The sequence below is a fragment of the Hordeum vulgare genome, chromosome 2H (genome assembly GCF_904849725.1).
Source record: "Hordeum vulgare subsp. vulgare chromosome 2H, MorexV3_pseudomolecules_assembly, whole genome shotgun sequence".
Lineage (NCBI taxonomy): Eukaryota > Viridiplantae > Streptophyta > Magnoliopsida > Poales > Poaceae > Hordeum > Hordeum vulgare.
This window is the reverse complement of record NC_058519.1, coordinates 566159670-566176731: the sequence shown is the minus strand read 5'-3', so window position 1 is coordinate 566176731 and position 17062 is coordinate 566159670. Positions and strand designations below refer to the sequence as shown.

The window sequence follows — 17062 nt, the reverse complement described above, 5'->3', positions numbered from 1 at the left end:
CGATGAAGGAGGTGAAGGCGTCATCGAGTTGCACGTGTGTTGAACGTGGATGTGTCGTCCATTTGGCACTTGATCAGGAAGTTCGTGATCAGATCGCGAGCCGGATCGTGATTGGATCGCGGAGACGTTCGACTGCATCAAATGTGTTTCTCGACGCTTTCATTTAGTGATCTAAAAGGGTATGTAGATGTACCTACCCTCTCGTAGATGTTGATGTCCATAGATTGATCTTGGTGAGCGTCGAATTTTTTTCCCTTGCAACGTTCCCCGACATGGGTAGCCCGGACGCTCGGACAGGAGAGGCCGAGGACAATGGATGCCCTTACCTCGCTCATGACTCACTTTTGTGAGGGCGAGGATACTTGGCTAGCCCGTCGGAAAAACCCTCATGCAAACCCACGCATTTCTACGGTCCGGGGTGGCAGTATAAAGCCACGATGCAACAAGAACAAGCATCGGCATAACGGTGGTGAAACCGATGCCACAATAATTAATGCCGGATTCAGCAACTCCATGGGTGGACCAAGGAGGAAATCCTCGAGAGGAAATAAGGATGGCCCGACAATGGTGGACAAAATACTTGATAGACCCTGCTAGATCCACGGCACCCAAAACAAGCCCGCCACCCACACCAACCGTAACTGTTGGGTGATCAAGCAGACGGGCAAGAACATAGCAGAGGACCAGTGCAAGAGCCCCCGCAGCAAGGACGATGAGGAACCTCATCGGCCGAACAATGGGGGCCAAAAGCAGTTTCCCCCTAAAGTGAAAACCGTGAAATGTGATCTATATCGCACACACATACCAAAAAAAGAGAGGAAGCGGGCACTTCGGGATGTGTACGCCATAGAGCCAGTGGCCCCGAAGTACAACCCATGGTCGGCATGTCCGATCGCTTACGACCGCAACGGTCACCCAACCAGTATTCGACATGGGGGTTGAGTGGCCTTGGTGCTCGACCCCATCGTTGATGGGTATCATCTCACTCGAGTCCTCATGGATGGAGGCAACAACCTCAATCTAATTTATACAGACATAGTGAGAAAAAAAGGTATTGATCCGTCAAGAATCAAACCCAGCAACACCACTTTCAAAGGAATAATTCCTGGTGTCGAGGCCCGCTATTCGGGCACCATAACTCTAGAAGTGGTGTTCGGTTCGCGTGATAACTTTCGCAGCGAAGACTTGATCTTTGACATTGTCCCTTCCGCAGCGGGTACCATGCACTCCTCGGTCGAACAACGTTCACTCGCTTTAATGTTGTTCCCAATTATGCATACCTCAAGTTGAAGATGCCAAGGCTTAAGGGTGTCATTACTATCAATGGTAACACAAAGCGATCCCTTCGAACTGAGGAACACATTGCGGCTCTAGCAGCCAAAGTACACGCTGGAGACACGACTTTAAAGTCGCAACTAACCGCTAAGGAGCACAAACGAGCTCGCGCTCCAATGTAGTTCCCGACCACCTCACATGATCAAACCAAAGGGGGATACGCTCCCCAAAGTAGCACCTCACCTCCAGCAAAATATGTGCCTTGAAGGCACAATTATGCGCTTAAAATACCATGGGAGGCTGTGGGGACTATCTACATGAGACCTTGTGTTCGGCTAAACCAAACTATGGTCATGAACGTCCTCGGACACATACATGTACCGTAAAGGACCACCTTTGCGTCAAGCTACTCACACCTCGGCAGATTCTCAAGATCACCTTTATTGAAGGACCGCTCACCGACGTTCCCCCTTTCATGGAGCACTTCTCGAAGAGTGAAGGTGCAGACGTGTAGCATGACATCATAAGGGACATCAAGCCAGCTATAAAAAACCTGTGTGAACCTTTACCCTATAAACTTGTTCCTTTTTCCCTATTTATAAACAGTTGCTTGATGAATCCAGATTTTATGGATACAAGTTAATCGGAAATAAGGAACGCTCTTTATGGTTGATTAGCCTTGCTACATATTTTTTCCTCCTTTTTCCAAATTGTTTCTCAAACACCAACACAAGCATGTTTTTATACACATGTCACATGCTACTGGATCATTCTGATACTATTTGGCATTACATGTGTGCAGAATCTTGGATTTGCGTTATATGCATTGGTTCCTAATTATGTCTCGGGTCAATACTTGGGTTGCCCCGCTCCTATGCTTACCCCTTTATGTTCCGCTCATTCGACAACAAGCGCAAAGGAGGAACTGCTATGATTGTACTTCCAACTGGTCTGGTTAAGTACCTCAGCGGAGAAAGTCAAAACTGATTGTCATAATAAGCCACAACTGGTCTATGATCTGAAGACAAATATTAAATTAAAGAGCCGCTGGGGGTTCATCACGTTATGCGAAAGGTTTGAAGTCATACAAACCAAGTGATAATGGTTTTTTACACCGTGGTATAGCCGAACATCACGATTTACAACACGGCTCTAATTGTCCCCCGCAGTCAAGCTCCTATGGTTAAGTGAAAGACTTAAAGCCACATAGTCTGATTGCCTTGTTTTCTCCCGCACTACCGCCCTAGGGCACCAATACGTTGACCATGGTAACAATGTGGAAGCCAAAAACACCCCTGATAGCATCTGTTAGGGGGCTGAAGCCAACGACTAGAAACTTTCAGGTTTAAAGTGACCACACAAGAGTTAAAATTATAAACAAGATACAGATATGGTATACCATGCAAAATTAAATAGCATTGTATCATAGAAAATTCAAACACTATACATGATAAGGTTTTTCATTCAAGATTACATCTTTGGAGCACTGCGCTTCCATAGCCCGAGAACCTTCCAGTATAATGGAGAAGTATAGCTCGGGGCGTCTATGTTCTTTTCCACACGGTGGAGGTGCGGTGGCCATCTTATAGGGTTCCACTTTTGGCCAATGCATCATGGTTCTTGCAAAGGCCATCCGAGCTCCCTCGATGCAGACACGGTGCTTCATGATGTCAGTCTAGGGCGTAGTAGCAATCAACTTCCGCACCGCCAAAATAGTTGCTCGGCAGCGGCTCTAGCGGCCAAAGCCTCATGCAAAGATCCTTCATTGCCGGCTCTGCCATCTTGTGTAGCTCCGTTAGTTGTTTCAGCTGATCGAAGACAAGAAGGGGTTGCTCGGGGGCTTGAAACTGCGCCCAGAATAACCTTTGCTCGGCTTCATCCTCTTGGGATGCATAATGCATCGAAGCATTAGCCGCACTCTTTGAGAGATCCGCAAACGCGCGTGGAGAATGGCACACTCGAGTAAGCAATGCAAACCTTTTTCTGCCAAAAATACACTCCAGTAGATATCTCTTACCATCTGCAATTTTCTTGATTTGATGGATCTCCTTCCGATGACTATGTGCCTCCTTCCGCGCATCTTGGAGTGTGGTAGTTGCCAAGGACAGCTCGATATATTTTTCTTTATTTTCGTGCTGAAGGACCTCATTTTTAGTGACAGCGTCCTTGAGCTCTTGCTGCACCTCAGCAAACCTGGCCTCGTGCCTCTCGCTGACAGACTTGACTGTCAACAGGATGTTGCTTGAGCTGATAAAAATGCTACAACTTACCTACGACTAAAATTGGGAAAATGATAAGTTTTATTTGGTCAAATAGTCTAATCACCCCTCCCCCACCTCTAGACATACTTTCTATCCTACAACCGTGTGCAACTCCAATTTCTCGGCAACAAAACAACCAGAGGTAGTCCCACGGACACGCTGAAGAAAAGTCGGCTACCGCAAGCATTGTCGCACCTTCGACAACACTCACTCACATCATCGTTAGCGCATTAGTCCTAATGCCAACACCACCACCTTCAATCGGTCCCTCGTGCCAATGCCCCGTTCGAAGACAAATCCCTTAAGAGGATTACGATGCCAAGGCACCACATTCGTCCCATCACACGGATCTAGGGATTTCCCAGAGCTGCAGTGGTCGGGTTAGGGTGTGAGGGTGAGGCAACAAAGCAGTGATGCCTTCAAAAAGGTAAACGATGCCCATAGGCATAGCCATCACTGATCATAAGCCATAGACCGAGGTAGAGTTTTCACCCAAGTTGCCAACACACCTGAGTGACACAAACCGGTGTTGGCAAGACTACAAATCTTGGTCTAGCCTGTCGAAGAAGAAGCGCAAAGCATCCAACGCACCTCGCGGGGACATGAGCTTTTTTTACGATGATACATGAGTCTCGTTGATTCCTTTGGGAGTGTAGGGATGAAATGTCGAACAAACAATCTTGAGAAGCAAACCATGTTGACAACAAAATGCAAAAAAAAATGCGGGGTTATTTATGCATTTCTCTTCACTATTTTTGAGTGGGCTCCAAATTAGGCAAGCATATTTTTGCTGAAGCGCATCCACATAGTCCAAACACCGTGGAAGTTCGACTAGGCATGACCCATTTTAATTATTCCTGGATAAAGTGTTGTCTAGACACTATAAATCATGAGCTACACCTGTGAACCAAAAATACGTCCTGGTCGAGCATATATGTTCCATAAACGCAGGGAGTGTATCCGTGTAAGCATTACCAACATTTTCAATCAGTTTTCAGTTTTTCACAGCCCCAGACACAAACACATTCATGTTTGTGGGTGGGACTCGGAGTCTGTCCCCCCCCCCCCCCCCCCTTCCCAGCTCCAACCTTGTGACTTTAGCACCGCAAAGTGGTACGAACGGTCGAACCCGAATACCGGTATTCCCAGTGGTCGCCGTGGACGCAAGGCGTGCCAAATCACGAGTCATACATGTGCCGTAGCACAAAAGCCGTGCGTGTGTTTCCAGTGTGGTACGTTGACGCGGCCTAGAGCAAACACGTTACGTTGCGTGCGTACGGCGTGCCGCAGCCAGCGCAGACGCCATGAAGACGGAGAGGAGAGGAGAGGAACGGACGGAGAGGGAGGGAGCCGGAGCCCGGAGACGAGATGCGGGCGCATTCAATTTCACAGAGGGCGTACTGGTAGACGTTGGTGCTGGAGCTTTATTATCTTCGCCTGCCCCCGCCCGCCCGTCCGGCCATCACGCCCTTTATCTCCATTTATATACAGTTATCGATTCTTTTATTCGCTCGATCGTCCCGTCTTTAAGCTTGCTTTCTGTGGACCAGTGGATATCCAGAGCCATCCGGCCGGACGGGCGCGCGATCGGTGCAACGAACCAACTCTCTTTTCTTTCTTTCAAGGAGACAGACAGACCCAGGCCATGAAGCATATGCTCTCACTGCAGGCACAGATCGCCGATATGTCAACTGCAATACACGAATGCAGTCTCTCTGTTTCATGCTGCATGCATGATTCCTGGAAGAGTACTGTAGTGTGCTAATAATACTAGAGCAATGGGTCAACGTTTGTTTTGTGAGTCGTGATGAGAAGGACACGGCCGGGCGGGCACACAGGCGGAGCGGCAGCTTTAGAGATGTCAAATTAGGGAATTAAAACTCCCGGCGGTGCTGCTACCTGCCACTAGCAAACCAACGGAGATGGTTATCGATGGGTGCCAGGTTGACTGAACAATGATCAGTGAGTATGCTCCCTACAGGTTGCCAAATTCGTAGTCGGTAGCCGCCGGCTAGCCAGCTAGCTAGCCAGCCCAGATACTACTCTCTCGCAAAACAGAAAGAAAAAAAAGCGTCTGCTACTTGGTGTCCAGTCGTCCAGATAGAGTCAAGTTGTTTGACTCTCCCCATAGCTCCAGCTAGCTAGTCCAGTTGCTTCGCCTTCTCCCCGAAAACAAAGAAGAAGAAGAAGAAAGTTGCCAACGGCTTGAATGCAAAAGCGTCACGGCCGGCGCCGGCGGCTGCCGCCGAAACTCCGTTCAGATTACCCGGCCGCGACAAGGGAACGCGCGCGTGCGTGGCCACTCGGCGCCACCACACCGAGCCCATATGTACTAGTATCTCGTCTCTGTTCAGTGTTCAGCACCCCTTGTTTTTCTCTTCGAAAAGGGACATAAATGAAAGTATCTGACGGAATGAAGGAACGTGGACGTAGACCTCAGGTCCTCAACCACCATCGCCCCAACAAGACGGACGATCGATCGATCGAGCTACTCCTAGCTAGCGTCCAGGTTTGACCTTAAGGAAGTCTCCCACGTACGGCCGGCCAGCCACGGCGTGAGTACACTACATGCACCGTATCGAAGCTAGCTAGCCGGCCTGGATACACCGCCGTGATGTCGCCCCGGCCGTGCAGTTGGACGTCCATTCCTGCCGTAAATGAGGTCCGCCCCGGTGCAGCTCCAACCGCGCCCCCCAACCGCACGCACCCATCCTGACCACGATGCGCCATCGCCTCCGCCCCTGGCATCCCCGTGCGCAACCGCGCGACGGCTACGCCGACGGCGACGCGTAAAACGCCAGGCCCGCACCGCACTCCACTGACTCGTGTTTCTGCTCTGTGGTTGCGGGTTCCTGTCTCCTCGATCGCCACTCTCCGGGCCGGCCACTTACCACCATAACTTACTACTGTAGTAGATAGCCCAGTCCCCAGCCGTATGATTTGACTGAATAACATACAGTGCCTTGAGCAGAAGAGGAAACGAAGAAATCCTTGGTGAAAGGGTCCACGATAGATAGCATCTGTCAATCTGTACTCTGCTGCTAACAGTTGCGCGATCCATCTAGAGCGTCCGGTATAGTTCACCGACTTGACTTGCACTCGAGCGTGTAAACATTGCACTACCGTATGTTCCCATCGAGAGACAAGATATCGGCCATATTCGTGAAATGGTTAGTCCACGCGATCAACCGAGTGGACATCACCGGAGCCGCACGGGGCGCTGAGTAAATGCACGATAGCTAGCTACTATAGCTAAGTATAGCTACTCCTAGTAGGATGATTTGAACGACATTTCTGATGTGCATGGCTCAGACTTCAGGGCGAGAGGCGTTCACATGGAGGTTCTGATCAGGGACGAAAGAAGGAAGTTTCATGGTACTCCATCGATTTAGGCCGTCTGCGGCCTGCGTGCCACTTGGAAAACGAACGGCATTCAAAGCTCAAACCCTCAACTGCAACTGCAAGCAGGCACGCACCGTTCATACTATTTTTTGACGGGAAACGGACACGTACAGTTATTGTGGTACGTACAACGACGGTAACAGCAAAAGGCCCTTTGTCTTGGAGCCACGAAGGTTTTCCCGTTCATGAATCATGCATGCACGTACGGTCATGGGCCGAGCGAGCTGCCGGTACAGTGGCATCTACGTAAATGTTAACGTACGTTTATGGGATAGTCTGATTTGGCAATCATTGATTGGATGAAGAGGAGGGTGAGGCCCATTCATCCATGAAAATCAGGGGGCATTTTTAGATTAGTTGGAAGGCTTAGTAAACGTAAGTAGAATTTAATACGTCTAGCATTTTCGGGCATCCAGCGAGGAAAACGGTGCCAGAATAGCAAAACGGATCGAGCTGGAAAGGAGGAGTAGTGGCGCCATCCATCCACAACACGTGACGATAATATCGTGCTGGTACACTACAACAGTTGGTTCGTTCAGGTTGAGGTCTCCCTCATCCCCACACAGGCCACAGTCGTCGTCATGATGCCGGAATCGCCATGCCCTACAACCGCATGACCACATGACTTTTGCGTCTCGGAAAGCTGCGCTGAACGTACGATCGCCAAAGCTTGACGGTTTCGTTTCTCTACCTACGTGGGATCGATCGGCACTGTCACGTGCAGGAAACTGTTCATCGCCAGTGGAGAAGATGGGATGAGATGGGATCACATCGTCCAGTCTTGGCAAACAATTGTGGCGCGTTTCCTTTAGAGTAGAACCCGTTCACTACCTATACTGCATGGTGCATGCATGCATGATGGCGGGAAGCCAGCCTGCTTATTCAACTGGTGCAAATGTAGCTACGTAGGAGTAACATGCATGGATCTACCACGACACGGCACGGCACGGAACGCGGAACGGCAAGGGAAGGAGCGTGCGTGCACGCGTCTAGCAGGTGGGCACGCACTTCTTGCACCTCACGACGCACCGGTTGGAGGGGACGTGGGTGAGGCCGCCGGCGGCGGCGGCGGCGTGCGCCGTCTTGTAGCACCGCTTGCCGCACAGCACCTTCTTCCTCCGGCACATGTCGGCGGGGATGCAGCTCACGGACGCCTTCTTAAGCCGCTTCCTCGCCCCCGCCGGATGACCGTGCGCCTTCTTCGCCGACGCGTCCACCTCCGCGGCCGCGGCGGAGTGCCAGCCGTCCGCGCCCGGGCGGCCCGCCGAGGTGAGGAAGTTGCCGGCCTTGGCGATGAGCTCGCCGCCCAGGGTGCCGTCCTCGCGGGCGGCCAGCGAGAGCCTGCTCCCCGTGGCGACGGCGAGCAGAAGCACGACCAGGAAGCAGGACGTCTTCATGCTCTGGCAAATACTGTCACTGCGTGATGTGATGTTACACTGTCACTTGCCACCAGTTACTTACCGGTGCAGGTGAGGCCACGGTAACACTGTCCTTCTCTTATATAGGCGATCGAGTCACCATCAGCAAGGATGCATGGGGGCATGGCATGGAAATGGAAGCCATCTGCATGGGCTACCTAACCGCGGTGAACATCAAATGCGTGGCGATGGACGTACGTGAAGCGTGACTGTGTGAGGAGCCGTGGACGGAACAGCCAAGGGGGTGTCATGATTTGTGGGTTTCAGATGGAATCCTTCCTTGCAAATTTTCAGGGATGGGTGCTTGATGGTGCTTCAGTTGGGCAAACGAAAAGATGGGTCACCATGGTCAGGTCAGGTCACTTGCATGAGCAGTAGCGGCAGTAGCTATTCTTCCACAGCACCCAAAGACAGGTGTAGTGACAGTGGCATCTCAGGACGCCGCTCTGATTGTGTCTGCATAGTTTGATTGCAAGGACTTGTTTCTATCCAGAGCGAGGTGTCTGTCATACAGTCGCTTAAGCTCGAGGGAAACTACACTATGAAGACGATAAATAAAATATTTGATTGATTGATTGATTGATTGGCTGACTCACAAGATTACATCATTGTCATTTATTAGGACGACATTGAACAGTATTCCATTACCCCGGCCGGCGTCGAAGAGCTTTCACTCATACTTGGTGTCGAAGAGTTTCCTTCACTGGTGAAGGGGTATAATTGCAACTTAAATCTTTACAAAGTTGGTACATGAAGAGCCCAACTCTAGAAGGAAACTCTTCCTCGGAGAGGGAAAACTTTGCAAACGAAAACGATGCGATTATATCTAAAGGTGTGTTTAGGCCACATCTAGATGTGACATAATTATTGCACATCTGAGTGACTAAATCAAGCATAAAATGAAAAAGAAAAAGGAAAAAAAAAACCCACATGAATCTCAACAAAAGATCAATGATATATGACTTAGATGTGCAATACTTATCTCACATCTAGATGTGTTTTTAGCAAAACCGATCTAAATTTGCGGTGACCCATGAAAACAATGTGCGTGCTGTGCTCTAAAGCTACATGTACGGCATAATACTCATGTTTGCAACACTTCAGTCTATATGAATATGATTCTCCTAACTGATTACTACTCTACTACAAACTGAAGTTGAAATTCATGTATCTATTTCGAGGAAATTTTCTGGAAGTGAATTCACAGCGTTTCAAAGGCGATCCTTTTCTCAACAAGAAGCATAACAGACTAGGGAGGAAATGAAGTCACCGTCAGGCAGATAGCAGTTGCAATGATTCATCACTTGTGTTCACGTCATTGGTCAAAACAGCTACTGGCACTGGAATGCCGACCATTCCACACCACCATAATAACACGGCTCGCAAGCAGGTTGCAGCCGGAAACTTACAGGCGAAGGATGCCCTTCAGGCCAGTGCAGCTACATCCTTGTCCACCATTCGATTAGTTGGAAAGCGCCGCCCAACAACCTGCTAGGCCCTGCACAGCTAAACCGAATGATCAGCCAGAGACACTGAAAAAACCCGCGATCCGATTACGTCCAAGTCGAACTAAGAAAAGTTTGGGCCTGAAACAGAGGCCTCCAAATGGAAAGGGAAGTCTACTGGCTCTAATTAAACACACAATTTGTTCGTCATATAGATACATACGCGTGGGTCATTTGTGCATTAAAAGCAACCGGCCTAACCCTCGTGTAAATTGTCAGTTGGTAAGCCATGGCACATTTAGTTAGAGGCCACAAATCTCCCAACAAACTCAGAACAATCGCTACCGTACCAGAGCTGATTAGGAGTATTAGTCAATGCAGAATGATGCAAATACAGAAGTGTTCCTGTACAAGTGACAAGACCGGTGACAAGAAAAGCCAAACAGCATGTTATGAAGGCAAATATGATCGCCTACTTTCCAGTCCAGATATGCACACAATTTGAAAAAAGAGGAGAAAGGAGATAAACCCTATACTAAAAACATGAAAGGCAGAACTTTATACGGAACGACACATTAGTTGCTCATAAAAGATGGGAACCAAAGATAATCGTTTTGGACAAGTCTTCCTAATTGGCGAACCTCTTTTTAGGGCCCAAGAAATCGAGAAGGTAGGCTCCTAACTCCAGAAATCTCCAATATTTGGTGCATTAACATTAGTGTTACGGCCACTTGACCACAGCATGAGTGCCTGGATAAATTTAGTAACCGAACCAACTGAGGAAACTGGAGTAAAACAGTGAAATATGTACAGTGCTGAAGATAATCTCGATAAAGGTACAGTGCCGAAGAAACATGAATTGTCAAGGCTTGCAAAATAACACCATGGTTTGCTCTATCATGTCAAGACGCAATCCTATATTTCTCCCAGATTAAAAATATTGGTCGCAAGATTTCATTGTTCATTGACCTAGCAAAATGGCAGTGTCCATAACTTTCTCCTGGTAACAATATTCCATGACACACAGAAAAACACACCACCTCAGGTAACAATATTATTTCCGAAAGGTTAAACAGAGAACAATTCCTAACAGGTGATGAACAGAGAACATTGCAAAGAGAGCCTTGGCTCAATGGTTGATGCACAGGGAGTTTTCTCCCATTTATTGAAGATCAAGTTTGGCGTGTGGTAAAACCACTCATCAAAAAAATCTTGATACTCATTTAAAAAAAAATCTGAGGACCATGTTTATCTTGGTACTCATACTAAAAATGGCCGTATGCATCCCTTGTTGGTGCAGTGGCCGGGAAGTGAAAATCTCTCCCATTTTGAAGGCCGGGGGTTTAACCTCCTTCTTAAAAAAAAAAAGAAAAAAAAAACAGAGAACAACTGATCATTGAAAAAATCTTTGTGAAGCATAGAAATAATTTACATAAATAGCGCCATCCTAGATTAAACCAAGAGTATATATGCCCACAGCAACAGCAACCTAGTAAAAAGTTACTACACCAATGATCAGTAGTAACTTCCTTGCATGTTCATTGACCTAATATTGTTTTGGAGTATCATTAAACTAAAACGCATGTTCTTCCCTGCAAAAAACAGAACAGTTCATCGACCTATGTCCACGACTTATTTTGAAATAGCACAACGCACATGCAACATATTTTGGGAAGAATTATTTCAGCAAGAATCTGGCAAAGAAACCATTGGTCAACCAATGTCCACACTACATTCAAATCAAGAACGGCCTTATCGAGTCTTAAGGCCTTTACCTAAAGCCAACTTCGAAAATCAGAAATGAACTACAAATCTTATTGAGTGCACAGTAAAACAATGCCCAACAATAATGCTCCTGAAAAGCAGTTTGGCGAGTTGAAAATTTCCCTTTGTAAGGGGTGTTAATATGACAGAGAACTACATTTCCATATGCAGTTTTTAACCCCCATAGAAATGATTCTGCAAAATGCACATCATAAATCCATGCAATAACTACTATTTCTAGTAAGTCATGGCTGTCATGCACAATGCCATAATTTTAACTCTGAACTAGTGTACCATGTCTAAACTCTAAAGTGATAATCATTAAATAATATCCATGTCAAACCCAATACAGAATACTTATCCCATGTCAACTTGATGGTTAGACTCAATCTAACACTTTTCGTGAAGCAAAGTACAACTACAATGAAACTGAAAAAGAGACAACACAAACACATACACAAAGAGAAGAAAAGATACAAAAGCATCAAAAAGAAGCTAAGTAAGGCTAAACTACCAAAAAGAAGACTGAATGGCCAAGAAAAGATCACTCTCTGGCTATCTCGCTTAATTGTCAACATATACAACTGCTTCAACACCATAAGTGAAAATATTCTGAAAGTAAACTCAATAAGGCATCCGGCTTAAAAAAGGGGTAGTGAAGTCTCAGCAGAAGGCTAAAAGCTGGCTTTCTTAGAATTTAATATTTACCACAACTCACAAATAGAAGTATGCATGACTATCGGTGAAGGTTTTATTTTTTCCTTTCCAACCGCCTCAATTTACTCTGCCCATAGTAATTTCTTACTTCTTCCGTCCGGGTTCATTGGTCCCACCATATTTTGTGCCGAATTTTGACAACAGATTTGATAAAAAAATTATTATTGGATTTGTATTCGAAAGAAGTTTCCAACTATACTTTTTTTGTGGTATATAACTTATATTTTACTAGTTAAATCTACGGTCAAAGTTTGACCCAGAATACAAGGGGAACTAATAAACCCGGACGGAGGTAGTATTAGTGTTATACCCACGACGAAGAGGCACAGTTTGCAAATAATGACAATGTGCTAATGTTTTGACTTGAACCTGTACTATGAACCCAAAATATGGGCAAGCATTTTACTGCTTAGATATTACAAATATTCAGGATAAGTTACAAGTAAGGCTGTAAAGGAGGGCAAAAGGCAACTAATGCACCTCACTCAATCTCAATTTGCTGGGGTCCATCATTTTGAGCTCCCTCATTTGATTCCTCGGCACTGTTCTCCTCAGCTATTCCAGAAGCCTCTACCGTTCGAGTTACCCACTCCTTGAGAGGATCCTCATTCAGGTCAAGCCTTAAGAGACCAGCAAACACACCACCCATGAATGCAACTGGCTCCTACACACAAGGCATGCAAAACATCAACAAATGTTATTGCTTGATCAAACAACAAACTGCAAATTCTAGAGATTATAGTCAATGTGATGACCCCTAACATTCTAACTAGTTATCCCAATTTCTCTGTCTTTTGTTTGCACTTTCTCCAAAACTTCTACCCCCCAATTTTATGAAGTTGGGAGATTCTATGGCAGCAAGCAAGAGAATCACGCACACATATAAAGGGAAGTTATTACGTTTTTTATCCCATTCACCCAGAAGAATAACAACTGCAGTTAAGAGTAAAGCCCTATGTATCAATTCTTTTGTGCTCCTTCACTGAATGAGCATCGAAGTAGCCAATTATTTCTGGATAAGTGAAGTAAGCAATTACGATGAACTCTCTCTTCTCTATACAGATGCCAAGAAAGTGACTCTTTGATGACTATAAAATCTGCAAGTACGATAGATTTACCTAAGCATAAGTGATGGTTCTAAATCCAATGGCCAGTGTTAACAATCTAATAGAGCAAACAAGCATATCAAGGAACTGTATAGTCAGCTGAACATAAACGTCAAGCCGAGGAACCAACTCTCACTCAACAACCCCAATACCAGGCCAGCTCCACACAGAATTTACCTTCAGGGCCTCCCGGAGGATGCGTTCGTCCCCGAAAGGATTGAAGCATGCTCGCACGACACCCACCACCGCTCCCCTTCCCCTCCGCTGCCGCCGAACAACCGCACAGGGAGAGCTCCTCCCGGAAGCCGGGCCGGGAAACCCCTGCGGAAACTAGAAAAAAACACGTCAGTACGGCGCGGCGCGGCGCGGCTCTGCCTTGAGCAGTCGAGGGTTTCTGTGCTAGGCGCTGGAAATTACGGCGGCGCGGGTTCGCGGGACGGGGAGCAGGAGCGCGGAAGCGCCGGACGGGTAGTAGGTGGCCATGGATAGCGCGCCTCGAGGGCTCGGTGAGCAGCGAAATGTGAGCTGCCTTGTTGCCTAGGGTCGGAGGCGGAGGGGATCTTTTCTGGAGCCGCGGGCGGACGCAGAGGTGGAGCCCGAATGCTATGTCTCGCTTATGGCGACACGACACTGGCATCCATCTCGGCTGAAGCTTTCCTGCAGCGCGCATGAGCCGGCCCAACAATGTGTCACTCGCTCGTTCGGTTGTCCATCTGTTTGCTGACGTGTTCATTCGCAATTTTTTGTTTTGTTTTCGTTCTTTGTTTTTCTCATTTCTTCTCCGTCTTTTTTTATCTTTGCACTTTTGCTTTTCTTATTTTTTCTTTCGAGTTTCTTGGATTTATCTTTTTCATTTTAGTGGTTTGCATTGATTATTTTTCTCATTTTCTACGTTTCTTCTGGTTATTATTTATATTATTATTTATTTATTTGTGTGCATAGTCATTAGTTGTTCCTTCTAAAAAAGTCAACAATTGTTCTATTCTAGAAAAAATAGAAAAACTCCAAAATTGTTCTAAGATGTCCTTGTATAATCCGATGCACTTTGTTTAACTTGGTTATAAAATGTGGTCATTCACTAAAAACGAGTCTAGAATTCTAAAATTGCAAAGGGATAGGTTATTTGTTGTGTTTTAAAGTATTTGAAATTCTAGATTTATCCTAAGTCAAAGTTGATTAAGCTGGCCACTATTACACAATAATATGCTAATGTCAACAATACAAAATACACATGGTACATGGATATATTTTATGAATAATCTCATGAGACTAATTTGTTTCCTAGGTGTTAAACTTTTTTTGAGGACCTGGTCAAATTTAAACAAGTTTGACTTAAGAAAAACCTAGAATTTCAATTACTTTGAAAGAGAGGGAGCGGTAGACATTTGGATGTTTGTACTAAGATTTTACATGTCCCTTGCTTACTCATAGACTTTTGAACATTAAAAGGCCCACAATACACCAATTCATTTAGCTCAAATAGGGTTTACAACAAGAAGTACAAATCCCTAGAAGTTTGCACACAAAGCAAGGAGATTACACGTCATGCCCTATCTCTATGAGCTGAATTGAAACAGTTAAAAGCAAGTTTTGCATAATTATTTAGAATATGATGAGCAACATTGTAAGCCTTGTCATTTGTTTGTCTAGAGATGTGATACACCCGAGGATGAAGGTCTTTAGAGTATCTCTAGCACATCGCGCAAACCAAACCATTCACTATAATAACCACTGATATAATGGATGGGGTCAATTTTTTGCCTAGAAAAAACCCTCCAAAATCGTGTGTCTGCTATTTTTTTTTGCAGGATCTTGCAAAGTTCGGGCCGATTCCACCATGTCTATTGGATCCCTCCCTCTTTTTGCCGGTTCGCCTATCCCTCCCGCGTCTTGGTGCCAAGGAACTTCCGCCCCTTCTGATCTCGCCTCACTCGTCATCGCTGCAGCCGAAATCGCCGCCCCCTCGTTGTTCGGCCTCGCCGCACCGTCAACCCGCCCTATGGAGACTTGCAGCCACCGAGTGTCACTTTTCATGCATTGCCGCCACCAACCATGTCGTGTTGCCCTCCCGTGCCTCCCTTGACCGTGCATGTTGGCGCCACACCAACATCTTCCCTCGTCTGTGGCAAGCAGAAGCAGCAGGGGAATCACCTGATGCAAGGTGGTGTTCCTGGCATGGTAGAACTTCCTTTTGCCACTGCTCCAGTTCCTCCCGCCGTGGCCGCCGACGCAAGGAAGAAGATAACCTCCATCGGCCTGGGAAGTGAATCGTCGAATCCCTCGAGGAAGAAGGTGGTCACGTCAAGAGGTTAGGCTCATACTCCACCTCCGTTCAGCCATGTTCTTCCCGATCACAACCATTGTCTGACCACACCTATAACATGTTCGATGAAATGTGAGGGAGCTAAAAAATATTTTCTTTGAAACACATCGGTGGCCTTTGGTTTGACTCTGAAGCACTTGTCTATGTTTTACCCCATTGCATTTTGAAAACAAAGCAGGCACTCAATATATCCTAAAATGTTGGAGGAGAATGCGATGGATTTGAGTGCTCCCCTTGACGATTTCGGTATGCCTTAAGTGGAGGTCGAGGTGGAGGTGCATCAAGCGAATGACGGTAGACTATCATAAACAAGGAGGTTCACTCATCGTCCAACTTATTCTATAATTACACTAAAGAAGATGAATCGAACCAACAAAAGAATCTAGCCTAGCTTGTTGCAGTGGACACAACTGAAAAATTGACTAAACATATTTGGCGTTATGCACTATGTTGTTCAACTTGATCAACATACTATATTTGATGACCATGTATTTTGTGCTACTCATTTAAAATTAATGTACTTCTCGTTCTTTATTTGAATTATTACCGCTAGGTTTATTCCTGATTTGCTCGCATTTACTGAGAACTGGCCCCTCTTTGCATCACCTAACGTTGTTGTGGCAACATAATATATGCTGCCATGGCAACTATTTTATTCTAGCCTGATGGAGGAACCAATGAGGAGTACTAATATGAGTCTGCCGCACATACTTCACACATCAGTGGTGAGCGATGTGCAGGGCTCGCCATAGATAGGGGCGCCTATCACTACTATGAGCACAACATGGCGGACAAACGAACCCGTCGTCACTATAAGGGTCCTACCAGTGGTGGGCGGACGCCCGCCACTGTTGCCACCATAGAAGTGGCGGGAGGTCAGTGGCGGGCGGCCCAAAGAGGCTCACCCTCCATTGTTGGGATTCAGGCACCTGCCATTGCTAGACATTCCCGCAGTAGTGCAAGTCCATCCTCGACACGCAATAAAGAGGGCCCACCTTTTTTCTCCTAGTTGCAAGCCCATGACATGCAACTAGGCCCATCTATTTTTTCTCAGTTGCAAGTCAACCTTTTAATATGCAATTGGGTTTGATCCAGTTTTTGTCCGAGCTACAAGTCCATCCTTAATATGTAACCGGGGTGACTCATTTGTTGTCCCAGTTGCAAGTTACACGCAACTCACGGTCTCACTCTTTTTTGTCCTACTTTTGCAAATACACATGTGACATGCAATTGGGTCTCCCTCTAATGACTTGTAATCTCCACGGTCTTGAATCATCAGAACCAGTGTATCAAATGAAGAATCAAGAGATCTTAGCAATTTCTTCACCACCTCATTGTCGGTGATGTGAGT

At 46.5% G+C, this 17062-nt stretch overlaps 2 protein-coding genes across 3 annotated transcripts; both read right to left on the bottom strand.

Annotated features, from left to right (window-relative positions):
• Positions 1-7420: 7420 nt before the first annotated feature.
• Positions 7421-9320, bottom strand: LOC123427306. The gene has a single exon (XM_045111313.1). It carries the CDS (start codon positions 8333-8335, stop codon positions 7928-7930), a length of 408 nt encoding a protein of 135 aa, XP_044967248.1. The 5' UTR covers positions 8336-9320; the 3' UTR covers positions 7421-7927.
• A 107-nt stretch (positions 9321-9427) lies between these two features.
• On the bottom strand, positions 9428-13968 carry LOC123427307 (UPF0426 protein At1g28150, chloroplastic). Of its 2 annotated transcripts, XM_045111314.1 has the most exons (4): positions 13806-13968; positions 13566-13718; positions 12763-12946; positions 9428-9862 (listed from the first exon to the last, which is right to left on the bottom strand). In XM_045111314.1, exons 1-3 carry the CDS (start codon positions 13869-13871, stop codon positions 12764-12766), a joined length of 402 nt encoding a protein of 133 aa, XP_044967249.1. In that variant the 5' UTR covers positions 13872-13968; the 3' UTR covers positions 9428-9862; position 12763. The 2 variants fall into 2 exon arrangements, with proteins under 2 accessions (XP_044967249.1, XP_044967250.1); XM_045111315.1 differs by lacking the exon at positions 9428-9862 and having other exon boundaries at positions 12612-12946; positions 13566-13709; positions 13806-13963.
• Positions 13969-17062: the final 3094 nt, after the last annotated feature.

Coding starts and splice junctions, on each gene's coding strand:
- LOC123427306 (XM_045111313.1), bottom strand. CDS start 8,335: ATGAAGACGTCCTGCTTCCTGGTCGTGCTTCTGCTCGCCGTCGCCACG.
- LOC123427307 (XM_045111314.1), bottom strand. CDS start 13,871: ATGGCCACCTACTACCCGTCCGGCGCTTCCGCGCTCCTGCTCCCCGTC. Junction 13,719..13,805: donor TCCCGCGAACCCGCGCCGCC/GTAATTTCCAGC, acceptor GTTTTTTTCTAG/TTTCCGCAGGGGTTTCCCGG. Junction 12,947..13,565: donor TCCTCCGGGAGGCCCTGAAG/GTAAATTCTGTG, acceptor CCTTGTGTGTAG/GAGCCAGTTGCATTCATGGG.